The 18,191-nt window shown below is 37.4% G+C and overlaps 2 protein-coding genes across 10 annotated transcripts; one reads left to right on the top strand and one right to left on the bottom strand.

The window, feature by feature from the left end:
• Window positions 1–589: 589 nt before the first annotated feature.
• brd9 (bromodomain containing 9) lies at window positions 590–9,890 on the bottom strand. Of its 7 annotated transcripts, none has more exons than XM_046833870.1 (17): window positions 9,700–9,890; window positions 8,141–8,361; window positions 7,902–7,991; window positions 7,655–7,784; window positions 6,932–6,989; window positions 6,608–6,752; window positions 5,589–5,699; window positions 5,095–5,276; window positions 4,726–4,873; window positions 4,564–4,636; window positions 4,156–4,251; window positions 3,934–4,066; window positions 3,098–3,209; window positions 2,610–2,660; window positions 1,220–1,316; window positions 950–1,123; window positions 590–825 (listed from the first exon to the last, which is right to left on the bottom strand). In XM_046833870.1, exons 1-17 carry the CDS (start codon window positions 9,749–9,751, stop codon window positions 728–730), a joined length of 1,971 nt encoding a protein of 656 aa, XP_046689826.1. In that variant the 5' UTR covers window positions 9,752–9,890; the 3' UTR covers window positions 590–727. The 7 variants fall into 7 exon arrangements, with proteins under 7 accessions (XP_046689826.1, XP_046689827.1, XP_046689828.1 ...); XM_046833871.1 differs by having other exon boundaries at window positions 4,726–4,867; XM_046833872.1 differs by having other exon boundaries at window positions 4,726–4,858.
• A 5-nt stretch (window positions 9,891–9,895) lies between these two features.
• Window positions 9,896–17,395, top strand: trip13 (thyroid hormone receptor interactor 13). 3 transcript variants are annotated; one of them, XM_046833878.1, is made up of 14 exons: window positions 9,896–9,961; window positions 11,124–11,222; window positions 11,532–11,685; window positions 11,926–12,052; window positions 13,155–13,210; window positions 13,326–13,416; window positions 14,555–14,627; window positions 14,713–14,776; window positions 15,364–15,450; window positions 15,758–15,864; window positions 16,069–16,222; window positions 16,357–16,469; window positions 17,039–17,108; window positions 17,192–17,395. In XM_046833878.1, the coding sequence occupies exons 2-14, from the start codon at window positions 11,125–11,127 to the stop codon at window positions 17,285–17,287; spliced, it is 1,290 nt and encodes a 429-aa protein (XP_046689834.1). In that variant the 5' UTR covers window positions 9,896–9,961; window position 11,124; the 3' UTR covers window positions 17,288–17,395. The 3 variants fall into 3 exon arrangements, with proteins under 3 accessions (XP_046689834.1, XP_046689836.1, XP_046689835.1); XM_046833880.1 differs by lacking the exons at window positions 16,357–16,469; window positions 17,039–17,108; window positions 17,192–17,395 and having other exon boundaries at window positions 15,758–15,875; window positions 16,040–16,139; XM_046833879.1 differs by lacking the exons at window positions 16,357–16,469; window positions 17,039–17,108; window positions 17,192–17,395 and having other exon boundaries at window positions 15,758–15,877; window positions 16,069–16,139.
• The last annotated feature ends 796 nt before the right edge of the window (window positions 17,396–18,191 follow it).

The following is an 18,191-nucleotide window of genomic DNA, read 5'->3' as shown; positions in this document are numbered from 1 at the left end:
TGCCACAAATGAAAATAAAACAGCTAATAAACAGTAACTTTTGTGACAATTAAAAAAACAACATCTGTAAAATTTACGTAAATATTTACACCAGTCAGACATAACGTAATGACTACTGACTGGTGAAGTGAATAACACTGATTATCTCTTCATCATGGCACCTGTTAGTGGGTGGGATATATTCATTAGGCAGCAAGTGAACATTTTGTCCTCAAAGTGGACATGTTAAAAGCAGGAAAAATGGGCAAGTGTAAGGATTTGAGCAAGTCTGATAAAAATTGTGACGTCTAGACGACTGGGTCAGAACATCACCAAAACTGCAGCTCTTGTGGGATGTTCCTGGTCTGCAGTAGTCAGTATCTATAAAAAGTGGTCCAAGGAAGGAACATGGGTAAACCGGCGACAGGGTTGTGGGGGGCTGAGGCTCATCGGTGCACATGGGGAGTGAAGTCCAATCCAACAGACGAGCTCCTGTAGCTCAAATTACTGAAGACGTTCATGCTGTTAATGCCGACTGTTTCATACTTAGTTATCAAATATGAAATGGATATACTTGTGAAGAGACCCAGATAAGTACAAAAGACAAATACAAACTCACAAGGAGTATTTATTGTACAAAAAAAAAAAGTGACAGAATTCAGCTTCATCTGTACAAGTTCACAAACACAAGCACATCATTACACAGCACTCAGTCAGTCCATTTACACTGAGAAACACTGCTCACATGTCAGCTGGTGCCCGAGTCTGGCTCCGGAGATTGCAGAAATTCGTAGGGGTCGTGAACCATCTCCGTCTGGTCTCCAACACCAAGATGGGGTGAGCTTCCTGTTTGAAGAAAAAGAAAATTACACCTGATATAAATCCAATACTCTGTGACTGATTCTGAATCATTTTTATCACATTATTATTATCTTGTTTTCTTTGCAGTGCTGTGTGGCGTGTGGTTTACCTAAATGGTGCTGATCTCTCTCTGAAGCATTAGAGAGAGAGGAAAGGTTGGACGAAGGTCTGGATCCGACTCTGTCCACCGCTGCGTCCTGGAATTCCTGCAGGAGCTTGGCCGCGTCGTCAAAGTGCTGGTGGCTGTCTTCGTGGTCTGGCTCCTTCTTCACAGTTTTCCCTGCTACAGAATGACGAGAGAAAGGGTTCAATACTGCCTCAGTGCTGCTCAGTTGTTCTTTCTGCAATGAAGGCAGTGAAAAGACGAGAAAAGACTTACCCAGAGGGTTGAGCATGTCCAGGGTCATGTCTGGGTAATTCTTTAAATTCATGAATTCCAGCACTGATCCACTGTCCATCATGGCTTCATCTGCACTCTGAAATCAGAAAACAGAACATAAAACAAAGCAGATTTGATATAAAGTAGGCAGATATTTAATCTTATTTGCAATTGTTTTTCCTCTCTGTTGATCTTTTGTGCTTTTTGAATACGATAAATGTTTAATGCGTTTAATGCATATTACTACGTATATGCAAATATGCACATCTAATCATGTTATATGAATGATTGGGGAGGGGTGTGTGATACTGTCAAAAATATCTTTTTTTTTTAATCGATAATGATGATATTTGGCTGAGTGTTTTATTGTGCTGGTACCTTAAGGACCAGCGTGAAAATGTTGATATTCTTTATATTTAGTGTGGTGGTCAGTTCACAGTAGTGACAGAGACGAATCTTTTAGAAGAATTTTAAATTGGTTTTTAGCTTTTATGCATTTTATTCCTTTATTGTTTCTAAAAGTGTGCATCATCATTTGATACAATTTCTTACATTTAACCAGCCAAATAGAAAAATAAGACATTTTATTTATTTATTTATTTTTAAGTAATTCGTTATTGTACTTAAGTAGCTTTTTCACAAATGTGTACTTTACTGAAGTATTTCCATTTGGGGAAACTTCACTACATTTCAAAGTCAATCAGACAGCCAGCTCTGTTTTTAAACTTGTTTTGAGTGCCGCTTGGCAGTGGCAGATTAAGGCATTGACGACACGGGCAGTCGCCAAGGGCATCACCACCACTGGTATCAACAAGATTCATCTTTGCAATGCAGAGGAAACAGAAGCTGCATATAAAGCGGCATTTCGATGTATTTACACTGGCAGCTCAGAGGGGCATGTATTGCTTTACCTGCAGTTACAAATGTTTGATATTTTAAACATAAAACATTTATTACTGATATTCAAGATTATAAAAAAAAGTGAGAAGATACTTTAAATGTGAAATTAAAACCACCAGTAATTCAGTACAATTTTTGAGTCTGTGCGATTGAACAGAATCATTTAAATGAGTGATTAATTTAGGAACTAAACATCATCATGTTGCTTTGTTTGGAATGATTTTTGTTGGTGAAATAGAGCATAACTAGGCAATGCGGTGTCTTAAATGTAAGTCTCTTAATACTAACTTCTTGTTTGTTTAACTTTTGTATAAAATCAATATCACTTTTGTAATAGTGCTGATTTTTGGTGTATCGTACAAATATGCACATAAATTACTACTATTAAAGTTAATATACATCATAATATTTTTTTTAAACACAGGAGGCTTTGCTGCACTTCTCTCTCATGCCTTTATCACTTCTATGTTGTAATGTGAACAGCATTTACCTGCATATCACATAAAGAAGACTTGGCTTCGTCCACTGGCAGGTTTCTTTTCTGAGAAGAAAAAAAAAGGGCAAATCATTGAAAATGACCCAATTATACCTCTTTTACATCAAATATAGTACACAAGTAAAACACGTTTGGTGTCCAGATTTTTCACTGGACAAAGCAATACATGCGTATTTCCTCCGTTTGCATACGTATATCACACCTCAAACTGAATCCCTGAACCCAGAACAGGAGCATGAAGATTAAATGTGCAAATCATTTCTAAGTAAAATCAATCAATTCATACATACAGATGACCAAATTCCTTTTTGGTGGCTTCCACAAGATAGCTACTTGTTTTAGCTTTATAAGCGTCTGGTAAGCAAGTGTATCTAAGATACTGATCCATGCAACTTGCTTTGACTTGCAGCGATTTGCAGTGTCTTGCTCAAGTGAAATGTTTTGGTTGACCAGCTGTTGCCGTTCGAAATGTTGTCAGGTACCTGTCGGATTTGGAAGATGGCCTTGGAGTGATCATTGCCTGTCATTTTGTCCAACAGGTCGTTGACGAGCCTTTTGGTAAAACTGCCACAGTCCTTTACAAACTCCTGCAGGCTGAAGATGTACAAATATGGGGGAGACTTGATACTTGACAAGACATGACATGTGTAATTAAGCATTAAATACAGTGTCTTCCTGTAATTACACAGCAGGTTCAGCATCGGCTGATATGAGAGATGGTAAAATTCACCGTTTCACATTTAAAAGTTCTGCATAAAAGTTAAAACTGTGATGCATAGATTTTAAAAAGTGTGCATTGGAAATAACATTTCCCAATGCATCATTTTAAACATATTTGCATCAGTAATTAATATATAATTATTATTAGATGCGCTATACTTTTATTATGTAGAAAGTGACCAATAGTTTTTTCACGTGTATATGACGCATCACAACACTACGGAGACCGAGGCGTGTCCTGAGAGTCACATAAAATACAGATTAACATGGCAGAGGTAGAGCTGCATCTTCCTGGAGACAGAACAGGAAAAAAACGTCTTTTTTTCTTTTCTTTTTTTTTGCACTACAAAGGCCTGTTTATGAACAGGACGTGTTCAAAGCCAGAAAGCACTTAAAGTAAATTGATGATTTGCTGCATGTATGACCCAAAGAAATAAAAGCAAACTATTTGTACCATATTTATTTGCATTTTTGCATTTTTCCGTTGAATCAAATCGAATTTGAATTGCACTGCATATATATGTACTATCGATAGCTGATTCCTATGTATCTTTAATGTATTGTTTTGTTGGCTAGCTGGTAAGTTTGTATGGTGAACCTGAGAGCGCACTGCACCCCCGTCTCATCTCCGTAAGCCGAGTACAGCATATCCATCTCCTCAGGAAGCAGGTCCGGGTAGATGGAGTTGTTCTGCAGTGTCTGAGCGTTGTATGCGCTATTCAGGTACGTCACTGGACACAAAACGAGTATATTAAAAAAATCATATTAGTGTAGCACACATAAGCAGTGTGAAAAAAGGGGAGGGCTTAGGATTAATTACCCTTGTGTCTTCGGTCATCTTTGAATCCCAGGGTTGTAAGGCCAGGTAAGAGCTTGTTGGAAAGTGAGCTTAAATCTACAGTATGACTCTCTTCATCTATAAAAGAATGCATTTCAGAAATCTTAATGTATTTTCTAGTATTGGTGCCATTCACATTACTGATGGAAAAAAAATCAATGTAACAATGTAAAAAAATCCTTATTTTATTTTAGCATTTTTGAGTTACATGAGTTATATGTTCACTTTTTGGATCGTATGTCACGTTAACCAAAAGCATGCATCTAGCAATCTTCCTCCTTGACTACAGTCTAATGTATTACAAAAGAACTTGAGTTTTCTTGTGTCAAAAGTTCCACAAATATCTGTGTGTGTATGTGTGTGTTTATGTTTGTCTATGGCGATGTGTACCTTCTGCCTCTGGATCCTGATTAACTACAGTATAAATCAGAGTCCCGTCTGCTTCCTTTCTAATGTACCCTACCTAAACAAGAGCAAGAACACAAAGAAATCTCATCAGGAAGCACATCAGCAATATCTCTTTCTGATCAGTATTTTATAGAGATCACATACCTTCGAATTTGGCATGTGGCGGTTGATGCGATCACGCGCTTCATCCGCTGCATGCTCCACCAGCGCCAGAACGTGTTCCTCAGCTGTGCTGTCTGTCAGACTGCACGCGTTCCCCTCCGGCTCAAACAGATCACTGGGGGAACTGCAGCTGATTATTCACCACAGCAATTTGCAAAAGATTAATTTTCAGATTTATTGAACAATGACACATCACACTTGTCCATGAGGCTAAGGTTTATAGCTGCTACATTACAGGAGATATAAACAGTTGTTTCCTTACCAGTCTCTCTTTTATCACTCGATGTTAAGTCAAAACATTAAACTTTTTTATATTTCAAAACTGTGACACTGTAGACTCTCACTTTTTACCTTATCATGGGTTCTTTAACTGGCTGCTTTTTGGATTTTTTGGCACACTCTGTGTGAAAATGGGCGACTTCTGGAACTGGCTCCTCACCGGCTACGTCCTCGTCACCCAAAATGGCGGCCTGCTGAGAGAAATCCATGTCGTGCATGAAAGACATGCTGCGCTTCAGAGCTAACAGCCGCTCCTGGAAATAGAGCAGAGAAACAGCCGCGCAGCCAAGTGTTTACTCCTCCATCATGAGACCTTTGAGGGCCATGACCATGGGAGCAAAGGAACGCAAAAGCCGATGGCATGCAATGGAAGGGGCTCCGGAATGGGATGGAATAAAATAAGCATGCAGCCTATCGTGCACGTGCATAGCAACCGCTGTGATGTTACGCGTGTTAGCTGAAATTCTAAGCGTTAGTGTTGCATTTTAAGTGGGCATTAAGGTGGAAAAATGGGAAGTATGGGAAGAGTAAGAACAAAGTCAGGAAACAAATACGCAGCGAGTTACTTTGCTCATCATCTTGAAACCTGTGTGGAGAAGCTTCTTAGCAGCTTTATAGTAGACCGTCTCGGGTCGGTTATACACCATGGCGTTATCACACATCAGCTTGAAGTCAGCCTAAATATGAGAAACACAGCAACAACAAAGGTTCCATTTAAAATAAAGTGAACACAAGTCAGTGTAGATTACATGAATCCATTTCTGCAATACAATATCACCATGGGGAGCAACATTTCAATTTAATTAACAAGAGTAGATTATACAGTGTTCACTAATGCAACTATAACATGCAGTCTATCTACAAGTTACAGGTCTGTTAACAAAACCGCTCTATTAATCTATAAACCTCTATATGATCCAATAAACCTGCCTACAAATCGATCAACCCATCCAAGAACATTTTTCTCTTTACGAGCCCATCCCTCACCCAGAACCCTCTCTATTGTCCTGTCAACGGAACTGTACCTTTCTCTGAACCAGTCTGTGATCTTATGTATCCATCTATGAACTCCCATAAATAGGTCTCCTGTAAAGAATTGATTGCTGTCCGCAAAAATCTATACCGATAGTTTTTCCGGCCTGCAGTCCGCTGTCAATACGAGAGCGACCTCTAGAGGCGAGTCACTGACATTTGTTTTTACAAGTGAGATTCATGCTGCAAAAAGAGTGCTATATTTATTATTTATAAATATTAATGATAAATTATATTTATTAATATACTGTAATTAATTCATATGTATTTTATTTAGCACATTTTCACAACAGTACTTTTTTTTATGTTTGTAATAAAGTTCAGTACTATTTTACATGGAGTGTTATGTTTATTTGAAAAAATTTTATCCAGCGTCTTTTTAAAAAAATCGGTTGATTAATTGATTATCAGCAAGTACAATCCAACCTCGCTATCATTAAAATCCGCTATTGGTCGATCTCTACTCGTGTACCTTTGTACCATGTCTTACTTCATCAAAATAAAAAAAAAAGCTGAGGTACCGGACCTGACGAGATACAACAGAACCAAATACCTTAAACTCCGTAACTGTCTTGTAATCGTTCATGGCAATCTTGTCCTTCATGGTACTGAAGTCCATGGGGTGTTTGATGATCATGGAGTAGCCTGGCGCGATGGCGTCCGTCACAGGGAAAGAAAAAAACCCATGAGGGTCTTTCCTGCCAAAAAAAAAAAAAAGCACTGGAAAAGTACTACAAAAAATGTTTTTCTTACTCAAACAGCATTCAGAAAGAGGAAACCTCTCTTTCCTACTTTATCTTAAATGTGTTTTGTGTAGATTCTATAGACACTATGACTGTGGAGGCAGGACGAGACAGAAAAGACCTCCTGATCAAACCTCTGTAGGAGACGCAGGAAATGCTCGAGGAGCTGCTGGCGAGGCGTGCTTTCGTTTTCTGGAACAAGATAGACACGTTATACAATAACACAATGGCTAAAACTCTTCATCATTTGTGACCAGTATTTGATATGTAGATTGATTTCTCCTCGCGAGCGCGTTCTCTCAGCATCTCTGCTGCTACATGAATATGACGTAGCACAACACTACGGAGACTGAGGCGTGTCCTGAGAGTCATATAGAATACAGATTAACATGGCAGAGGTAGAGCTGCATCTTCCTGTAGACAACAGGTAAAGTATGTCTGGTTTTATTTAATTTTTTTTTTTTGCACTACAAAGACATGTTTGTGGAAGGGCCATGCGTTAGAAGCCAAAAGGCACTTCAAGTAAATTGACGATTTGCTGTCTGTCTGAAGTAAAGAAATAAAAACAAACTATCTGTACCATATTGAATTGCATGGCATCATATTTTTTTGAATTGAACCAAATTGCAATCGGATTGTAATAGAGGTGAATCTTACTGCATCGCATCGGTAGCTGCTTCAAATGTATCTTAAAAAAGATAATATCATTGACTATGCATGGAGATAAGACTTGCATGGAGAATGGAGAAGCACGTCCCTAATACATACAATAAGAAAGGTTGCTGCCTGTACTTAACACATATTTTGTATTGGTGGTTCAGTGCGTTTCAGGAACATGGAATACGTTAAAAGGTCACCTTGCTGAGTGCGGCAGGCTCTGACAGGCCGGTCTGCCTGCATATCGGCCTCTGTCTTTATGCTGGGGAGGAACTCCTCAACCTCAGCCTCAATCTTCTCCCTTTTCCTTTTTCTTTCCTCCACCACCACCTAGAGCACGGCACAAAAACATCAAGGAACATCCCAAAACCACCACACTTGGTCAACGTAAGTATGAACTGCAGCACTGTGTCTCCTGAGTCATAAGAAGCAGCTTAGTGACTGTACCTCTACCGGTTTAGTCAGGATGAGGGGCTCCACCGGGGCACTGGCTGCATTTTCTTGCTGCTCTCTTTCCCGTTTTTTCTTCTTTTCCTCCTGTGAAATTAAACAAACCATCAAAAGACCTTATTTAGGAATAGTCTGGTTAAAGCATGTAAACAGTTACAAAGGAAGCAAAAAAAATATATCCGCTGCATATTTTATTTATACTGTATACATGTTGACCAACATGCTCCTTTACTAACCTTTCGTCTTCTCCTTTCTTCGTCGTCCACGTGCTTGTCCTTCTCCTTTTCAGATTTTTTCTTTTTCTTCTTTTTCTTCTCCTTGTGCCTCTCTCGTTCGTGGTCAGAGCGGTCATCGTAGTAACTCGAGTCATGCCCCGAGCCGGAGAGTTCAGTGACTTCGCTGCCCCCAACCTTCAACACCAATTTCAGCGGCTTATCCAAGGGCTGGTCCTCGTAATCTGGGGTGTCAAGAAAAATTTTACCGTTGTAATCATTTGAACCGCTCTACTACAAGATACATAAATTTGTATGGTCCTGTCAAGCAGACAAAAACATGAGCATGATGAATAGGACATGTGGCTTTGCATGGATACACCACGTACAGCTGTTCTCACAGGGTGTACTCAATTCTGTTGCTAGTTATTTTGACAATAATGGTTGTATTTTTAGTTATTTTCAAAGGACAGTAAATTTCTACTGCTATACAAACTGCACACTTACTACTCTAAAATATGTCTTGAGGTACATTTCTATAGTATGGTCCCTGGATAAGATCTACTACAAAGGTTGCTGAAATGTGAGGGATGCACCCATGAATATATACATACACACAGGTGCATCTCAATAAATTAGAATATCTCTGAAAAAGGTCATTTAATTCAGAAATTCAACTCAAAGTGTGAAACACGTGTATTAAATAAATTCAATGCACACAGACTGAAGTAGTTTTAGTCTTTGGTTCTTTAAATTGTGATGATTTTATCTCACATTTAACAAAAACCTCAACATATTAGAATATGCTGACATGCCAATCAGCTAATCAACTCAAAACACCGGAGCGTTATAGCAATTTTTGGCTACGTATTAATAATGTGTTACTGATCATAATGTCAGGGGGTTCAAGACCCAGCACAGCCAAGCTTCCACTGTTGTATCCCTCTGTGCTCCAGGGGCGCTGTATCATGGCTGGCCCTGCGCTCAGACCCCACTTTTCTGACAAGCTGGGACATGCAAATAAGGGCCAGTGGTGGTTCAGAGGTTAGGGCTCTGGGTTACATATAATGTTGGGGGTTCAAGCCCCAGTTCAGTCAAGATTACACTTTTGGTCCCTTGAGCAAGGCCCTTAACTTCATCTAATCCAGGGTGCTTTATCATTGCATATTTAAAATCGTTTATTGCCCAATAACATTATATTATATTACATTTTTACATTATATAATATTACAAATGCCATACATTGAAAGAATCCTAAATGCCTCATACTCCTTCACACTAGTGCACTTAATAGCGTACATGTAAAATGTTTCTGCGCACTATTTATTCCAATAAGAGGTGATTTGGGGCACAGCCTGTTACAGGATCCGTGTACTGTGTTATAACACACATAAAATGAAAGTCTGTTGCGATAAAGCCTCTAAAATAGTTCAGCAATTCAAAGCTTAGTCAAAAAAAAAATTCTTATTACAGAATATGTTTATTTCTTAGCTAAATTATGCTCAGATGTATATTGTTTATTACTTGTTAGCTCATGAATGAATCAAAACCTAGCAAGGTCCGTGCACGAGCTAAACACTCACCTCCGTCCACAGTTCTCCATTCCGGCTTATATTTTTTGTGTTTCTTTCCCATGTTGTGTGTCCTAATAAACTTCGGTTAGTAATAACAATGATGATAATTCTAATAATAAATAAAAGCCACCAAAATCTCTGTCTTGGGGACTAACAGCAACAACAATAACAACTACGCTACGCTCGGGATTACTTCCGGTTAAGCCGGGGTTGTTTTCCGGGTCAATAATTGGGCGGGATTTTCAGTCAGAGTAGGCTAGCTGCGCCTGAGGTAAGTTAGCTAACTTTCCTTAAAATATAAACATAAATATTTACAACAAATCTGACGGTATAAAATTATTTGTGTGTGTGTGTGTGAATGAAATAAACCTGACACTGTTGATTAATTATTGTCTAATAATTAATCAATAACTATATTTTTATATCTTATATCTTGTGCTGTGAATTTTTCGCTTTGGCTAATTCTAACTGTGGGAAAGAGATTGTGTTGAATGTGAATGAATGAGAACTGTTTAGACTTTATACATCATTCTATTGTAATTATAACATATTTACTTGACCAGACACTTGGTCTCATCTTCATCTAAATTACAGTTTTATTTAAATAATATACACATAAGTATAAATGATTGCTGTCCCTCCATAGTGAGCATTTATCATATTCTACTTCTAAATCAAACTTTAATTCTTCCTCTACATTTGTCGTCATCTTTTACTTTTTTTCTTCTACATTTACAACTTTTACATTTATGCCTTCTGTCACTTCTTCTTTTACTTTTTTTTTTTTAACTTCTACTTTTACGATTTCTTCTACTTTTCAACATTAACATTTCCTCCTTCTTTTACTTCTACTTTTACATCTTTTTCGTTCACTTCTTTTATTACCTTTTTTTTTACTTCTTTTACTTTTGTCTTTTCTTTCACTTCTTCCACTTTTACATCTTTAATGTCTTCTTTCACTTCAACTTTTACATTTTCTTTTTTATTTCTTCTACTTTTGCATCTTTAAAAAAATAGAAGAAATAAATGTAAATCTTCTTTACGTCTTTTCTTTCACTTCTTTTATTTATTTATATTTTTACTTGTTTTACTTTTGTCTTTTCTTTTACTTCCTCCACTTTTACAATTCTAATGTCACATTTATTTTTAAGTGTTTTTTTTATTTCATTTTACTTTTTCATCTTTGTTTTTTTTTTACATTTCCTCCTTTTTTTACTTCTACTTTTACATCTCTTGTGCCGTCTTTTACTTCTACTTTTACATCTTTTGCTTGTTTTTCTATTTTTCTTCTTGTATTTTACTTCTTTTTCTTCATATTCTACTTTCACTTCTTCTCCTTATTATTATTGTTATTGTTATTATTTTATCATGTAGTTATTTAAAGAAGATAAACGATTAAATTGTAAGATATAAATTCTTCCTATTTTTTCAAGGATGAATGCGGAGAAAATGGAGGTCAGTCAGAATTCCCATCAGCCTCCCTGTGAGGACAAAACCGAAGTTCACATCGAAGTTCAGGTCAAATCTCAGAGGTAATAAATCTAATTTAACTTTTTTTACATTTGATTGATTAGGTTTGATTGCACCTGTGCCGAATATAAATATATATTGTATTTGATAAAGATGAAGGTTTGTAGACACCTGATGATATGTGGATCTTCTCAAAACTGTTGTGAAGCACACTGTTGCTTTATAATAACATTAAAATGGGTTCAGTAAGCGCATATGGGTGTGATTTGTCAGGTTTTCACACACTACTCTTAATATAGTAAATACTGAAACTATTACTGTCAAGAAAAAAAAATGTTGTTAAAGTGAGTGCTTTAAATTAATACTTGCAGCACGGCTCGACGGACTGAAGTAAGGACGCATGTTATGGCACTGCTCGAGCGACACAGCCTCGTCATGGGCTCCTTCAAGTGGACTGATTTTGACGACGACTTTCTGACTCAAAATGTTCAGTCTGTCGCCATAGTGGATGTCGAAGAACAGGCAGTAAATACATTTATTTTATCCCCCCCCCCCCATACATGTTGTAAGCTAATTTTTTCTTTTGCCACTGTGGTTGATGTATTAGACTTTATATTCTACACCAGATTATATTCTCTTTGACTCATTCTTTTCTGTTTTATTGTAGCTGTTGTTAAGACTACTGTTTGTGGCCCCGGGTTTTACCGGGACATATAATAATAATCTAAAATGCATGCCCGATTTTTTTTTTTTCCCCATTCACAGCCTCTCGATTTGAAGATGAGCCAACTGTGCATTCACATCTTCTCTCTCAACGATGACGGACCTAGCACCCTCAACCTTGATGAAGAGGAGGCGCTATCTGCAGCCAATCACTGGCTCCTGCCAGCTGGTGAGGCTGCACAGCATTTTCTTTATTCCTGTTTTTCTTTTTTATGCTTCAACTTATTACACCTGTAATACACAAGTCTGAATTCTCCAGAGCAGGATTGAGACTTGAATGTAAACAGCAGCTTGAATGCGATTTTAAATCCGTATACCATTTACACAGACAATTATTTAACAATTAAAAAGAAAATAAAAATGAATGATTGGTCCAAAGATCTAATTTAACATCTATTTGGCTACATTTTATAGTTTTTAAAATGGATGCTGGATAAAAAAACAAACAAACAAGACACTACGTAAAATAGTACAAAACTTTATTACAAAAAAATAAAAACAGTACTGAAACATGAAAATGTGCTATATTAATAAATATAGTTAATACATTATAAATAATAAACATATTATAGCGATCTTCATACAACACACTCACGTGTAAAAACAAACACTACATGTAGTCAGTGATTCACCTCTAGAGGCCGCTCTTGTAATGACAGCATACCGGATGCCACTCCAGTAACGGACGCAAGCCGGAAAAACTATCAGTATGGATTTTTGCCGATAGTTCCAGCAATCAGTTATCAGTGCTGATTAATTGGCGAAATTATTTTAGAATGAATGTTACCCTCGCTTGAGGCTGATGCAGAAGAGTTGCAGTTGGAGCATATAGACGACGGAGATATAGTTAATACAGCGCATTGCTTGAGGTGGAGTTTTGTTTTTAAATGTTTTATTATACTACTAGTGCTGCTTCCTTTGTTCATTATTACACTTCTGCATATATTGCATCCGACACTTAGTTTTTAATGTGACCCTGCCTCCAAGACTGACTGATTGCACACACACTGCACAAAGCTTCCAAATCTTTATTAACACCGATGTACACAGAGATGAATCAACGCAAGGGTCAGTAACAGTATCGTTTGTCCTGAAGCTTATCGGTAGTCCTGTATTGATCCAATTATGTACCGCTACTGGTTCTCGGTACCTTTTTGTCCAGTGTGATTTTAACAGCTAAGAAACTAAAATATAAATCAAATACAACATATTAAGGAAAATCCATTAAGATGTCATAAACATCACTAACATCTATTTGTTTTCATTTACAGCTGAGTTCCATGGGATCTGGGAGAGCCTGGTTTATGAGGAAGGAATCAAAACACAAGTATGAAACTTTTTTTTCTTTTGGAAACACCTTTCACCAACATCTTTAACACAATTACTCAGTGTGATGGTGTACTTTCTTTCTCCTGTTTTTTTTTTTTAATTTTGCCCTCCAGCTCTTGGATTATGTTTTGACAGCAAATCTCTTCTCTGACAAAAACATTGACAGCAATCTGGTTGCCTGGAATCGTGTTGTGTTGCTTCACGGTAAGGATGAATGAATCATTCCAACGAGTAATCTCTGCAGGTGTTGTAGCACCTTTCATTAGACAGTTTGTTAGCATTGAGCGAATCGGGGCATGCTGCTGGCTTTTTGTTCGTTTTCTTTTGTGTGAAATTGATCGTTGTATTAGATATGAGTACAGAGATAGACAGCTGAATTCTTAGGTAGAGATAGAAACAGACAGACATGCAGAATAAAGGATATTATAATAATACATAGACTATATTGCTAATAGTTTGCAGACACCTGGTCATAAATGCGAACCATCATTTAGTCCCAGTTTGCTCTTAGAATTCCCTCCACTCCTCTGGGAAGTTGTTCCACTAGATTTTGGATTGTGCTTGTGGACATGTGGTAGTAGGTGTTAGTAAAATCAGGTACTGATGTAGGTTAAACGGCCTGGGGTGCAGTCAGTGTTCCAATTCATACCAAAGTTGTTCAGTAGGGTTTGAGATCAGAGCTATATAGCAGACCACTCAATATCTTCCAATCCAAACCATGTAAACCAGATCTTTATGGAGCTCACTTTGTGCACAGGTGCATTGCCATGCTGGAACATTGGATATGTGTTTCGAAGTTCAAGTGAACGCAAAATTTTATTATACATTTGTGTGCCTCCAGCTTTGTGGTAACAGTTTGGAGAAGAACCACATATGTCAGGAAAGGTCAGGTGTCCCAATACTTTTGTCCATATAGTGTGTAGAGCAAAATATGAATGGGTAGATACAGTGAACATTAAAGCAATTAGTGGACAGACGGATGGATGGATAGAGTAAAAGACAAATCCCAATTTATAAATGGATAGAGATAAATGAACTGAGATAGGAAAGACAAGCAGTAGATTGACAAATTGCCGGATATACAGTATATAAATGGATGAGTAGAGCGACAGTAGGGAATAGGAAAAAGCAGAAGGGACTGAAAGATTGATACAGATTTCAAGCAAGCTGAACAGATAGACAAGTAAATGGAGCAATAGAGGGAGCTTGCATGCCGTATTTAAACACAGGTTGTTTGATAGACAGACAGACAAACAAGACAGACAGGTGTATAAACCGTAAGATGGATAGATTTGCAAAGAGACTGATTTTATTGGCTGACTGAGTGCTTTGAATTCTGCAGGACCTCCGGGCACGGGGAAGACGTCTCTGTGCAAAGCGCTGGCACAGAAACTCTCCATCAGACTCTCAGAAAGGTCAAGAGACTTAAACGAGCACTGTTATAAAAACCCACCTTAACCGTTTAGTCTTTGATTCAGTGTGTGTTGCTTCTTTCCACAGATATTCATACGGGCAATTCGTAGAAATCAACAGCCACAGTTTATTCTCGAAATGGTTTTCAGAGGTAGGATTATAATCTCCAGATAATAAAACCAGGGTTCCTATGCATTTTGGAAAAGTATGAAAAAGTGTGGAATTTGATTTGAGTGATTTCCAGGTCTGGATTAGTATAGAAAAGGAACACTGGGTATTAAGAAATGTGTTTCTATATTATTGTCTAAAATATAAATTAAGAATTTGTACCAAAAAAAATGTACAAAACAAAGGTTACTTCTCCATTAATCTGAATAAATTTGAAAACTGTGTTTTCATCAAAAAATGTTTCACGGTTACCCATTTCTCAAAAGTTGCTAATCTCAGCCCCACCAAAAGATCGGCGCTAGATCTACCGGATCGGACGAAACACATTGAAAACATCAGAGATTTTCATTCTGACATATATCAGAGATTGTAACCTAACGCATGTTATAGTTGGAACTTGAAATCATTATTTCGGTTAAATCTTGAATTAAAAATCTTTAGGGAAGTCTGCATTTCTTAATTTGGAAAAGTTTTGAAATAAACAATGTGTAGGAACCCTGTAAAACAAACTACAGTAATTCAAACAGAAGTGAGCAGCATTGTGATAACAGCTTGCTTGGTGTTTTATAGAGCGGAAAACTTGTCACAAAGATGTTTCAGAAGATCCAAGAGCTAATAGATGAGAAAGAAGCCCTTGTTTTTGTCCTTATTGATGAGGTACTTGGCATTTTTTTCATTTTTCATAAGGCCCAACATGACTGAATAGATGATTAGCTCCCTGTCAGTTATTGTGTGATAAATATTTGGCAGGTAAATTGTACGTTTGCACTTGTTAAATGTAGGGATTTTTGATTGGTTCGTTCTACCTCCTACCTTGTTATGGTTTACTGAAGAATAGTGTATGAGTTTCACGTCTTTTAATACATTACATTGAATTAATTATAAAAAATGCAAGATTATTTCTTAAAGTTGTAGTGGTAATATTGGGAGAATTTGATGTAATGACAATTGTACATTTTATAAGGTGGAGAGTCTAACAGCAGCAAGAAACGCTTCTCAGGCTGGGACCGAACCTTCAGATGCAATCCGAGTGGTCAACTCTGTTCTTACACAGCTGGACCAGATTAAACGGTTGGAATAAAGTGTGTGTGTTTGAGAGAGAGAGCGAGACAAATAGAGAAAAAAGAGGAGCAAAAATTAAATGCCAAGTGACAAAAAAATGTACTATGTTCCTCAAAAGATTTTTCTGAAAACTCCTTCATTTTTCAAATATTCAATTTCTCCAAGCATAAAATTAAATAAAAAGTAGGTTAATTAATGTCTCGCCTTTTGCAGACATCCGAACGTAGTGATCCTCACCACCTCAAACGTAACGGAGAAGATAGACCTGGCGTTTGTGGACAGAGCAGATATAAAGCAGTATATTGGCCTGCCAAGTGCCCAAGCCATCTTTAACATTTACTTGTCGTGTTTGGAGGAGCTCATGAAGGTGAGTGATTCAGATCTACAGTGTAAAGAGAGGTACTGTAATAGCTTTTCTGTTCTAGCAGTATTGCATATCTTTTAGATAAGTAAAGTATGCACATTTATACTGTATAATACTTATGCTTTTTATTCTTCCAGCGGCAAATCATTTACCCACGGCAGCAGCTGCTGAACCTTGAAGAGCTTCATACATTGGATTATATTGAGAGCGAAGTGACCGAGCTCAGTCTGCATCTGCAGAGAATTGCAGAGTGAGTCTTCACCTGATGTTGTGCCAGTTTCTGACTGACAGACGGACAGACAGACAGACAGACAGAAATCTTTTTAGAAAAAATGTTATTGCTGAAATTGCATACAAGAATATCGGTGAAATCTAAACCCATTTAGTGCACTTATTGCCATATTGCATCAAAATGCAAATACAGCCGTGTAGAGTATTTTATGGCAAAAACTATTAATTTAATGAAACTCAATTATTCTCACTCATGTATTTATTTTTTAAAATCTCAGACCGTTATGTGATGTGGTTTTCTTGATTACAGAAAAGCTGCTTGAAATTTTCCACAGATTAAATCCGTGTATTCAATCTGTGGAAAATTTCAAGCAGCTTTTCCGAAAACAGCCTCGCTGTGTTCTTTAGGTTAAAACTTTGAATTGAGTTGCAGTGAGTAAAAAATTAATTGAGACTGTGAAGCAACATGGATCATCTTTCACTGAAATTTCTGTACATGCTGGAAAGTAACGTGACCTATGAGCTTGGATGTAATGAGATCAAGCCGACAGATTCCCATTCTCATTTGCTTGTCTTTTTCTCTTACAGGAAGAGCGTGGGCCTAAGTGGGCGCACTTTACGGAAAATTCCCTTTTTGGCTCATGCGCTTTACGCAAAGGTATCAGTCGGCTCTGATGTCATCTTATTTACTCGCGTCTAATTTTGCTAAACCATTTCTGAAACTCTTCTGTGTGTTTCCAGACTACTGTGATGACAGTCGAGCGATTTCTTTGCGCCATGGATAAAGCTGTGGCTCATCAGATGAGGGAACGGGAGAAGCTGGTTAACAGTGTATGAGCGAAAGCTGAGGGCTGAAGGTTACCATCGAATCAGTTCACTGTTCTGTCTGTCACTGGTGGTAGCTGTTAATAACTCCACGTTAATGAATCACCGTTGATTAATTTAGTTTCGGTTTTCTTGTGTTGACTTTTCTGAAGAGCACTTTATGAGCAGACGTTTTATGAAAGACAATGTGACACACACACACACACACACACACACACACACACACACACACACTTTTTTTTTTTTTTTAAACCAAGTTATTCTTGACAGCGTTGTTATTCTAGTTTATTTTGTGTTTTGTTATTCAGCCTGTGACTGTAATAAGCTTCGTAATCCAAGCTCCAGGTTCTCGCTCCATCGTCAGTGTGGATTTTGGGTTACGATGCATTTACGTGTACAAACAGACACGTGCCACACACATGAACACTTTTATTTGTGTCAAAATATTTGCTGTGTTTTTATGTGTATTTAAATAAACATTTGTATATTAAAATGTGCTAAAAACAAATTGACATTCCAACATATGACCACTAGAGGGGGTGTTAAAGATCTGCATTGAATATAGTAGTAGTGGACGAAGTACACAAACCATGTACTTGAGTAAAGTAAAGATACACGTGTGGTCCCTTTAAACTTTCACTTAAGTAAAAGTACAAATGTATTTGCCTTCAAATGTACTTTAGCATCCAAAGTACTATAATTTATTATTGCTATAATGTCCTATTATCATCTTTGTCACAAGACTTAATCAACTGAGTTTATGTGAAAAGACTGTTATTCATAGCACACCAAGCTATTAATGATAGATTAGATATTGAATAATATTATATTAAGTTCTACAGAGCGCGCGCTTTACCCTGATTGGTGGCTTGCTGCGTGCTTGACCAGTTAAGTTTTTATCCACTTACAGTTACAC

Source organism: Silurus meridionalis, chromosome 21 (genome assembly GCF_014805685.1).
Source record: "Silurus meridionalis isolate SWU-2019-XX chromosome 21, ASM1480568v1, whole genome shotgun sequence".
Taxonomy (NCBI): Eukaryota; Metazoa; Chordata; class Actinopteri; order Siluriformes; family Siluridae; genus Silurus; species Silurus meridionalis.
The sequence above is the reverse complement of the archived record's forward strand: the minus strand, read 5'-3'. Positions and strand labels throughout refer to the sequence as shown.

What these genes read in the sequence shown, in the direction of transcription:
- brd9 (XM_046833870.1), bottom strand. Translation starts at nt 9,751, where the DNA reads ATGGGAAAGAAACACAAAAAATATAAGCCGGAATGGAGAACTGTGGAC. An exon ending in TCCTGACTAAACCGGTAGAG is followed by an intron (nt 7,785 to 7,901) that starts GTACAGTCACTA and finishes GCCGTGCTCTAG; the next exon opens with GTGGTGGTGGAGGAAAGAAA. An exon ending in AGCCTGCCGCACTCAGCAAG is followed by an intron (nt 6,990 to 7,654) that starts GTGACCTTTTAA and finishes ATCTTGTTCCAG; the next exon opens with AAAACGAAAGCACGCCTCGC.
- trip13 (XM_046833878.1), top strand. Translation starts at nt 11,125, where the DNA reads ATGAATGCGGAGAAAATGGAGGTCAGTCAGAATTCCCATCAGCCTCCC. An exon ending in TCGTGTTGTGTTGCTTCACG is followed by an intron (nt 13,417 to 14,554) that starts GTAAGGATGAAT and finishes TGAATTCTGCAG; the next exon opens with GACCTCCGGGCACGGGGAAG. An exon ending in TTTTTGTCCTTATTGATGAG is followed by an intron (nt 15,451 to 15,757) that starts GTACTTGGCATT and finishes ACATTTTATAAG; the next exon opens with GTGGAGAGTCTAACAGCAGC.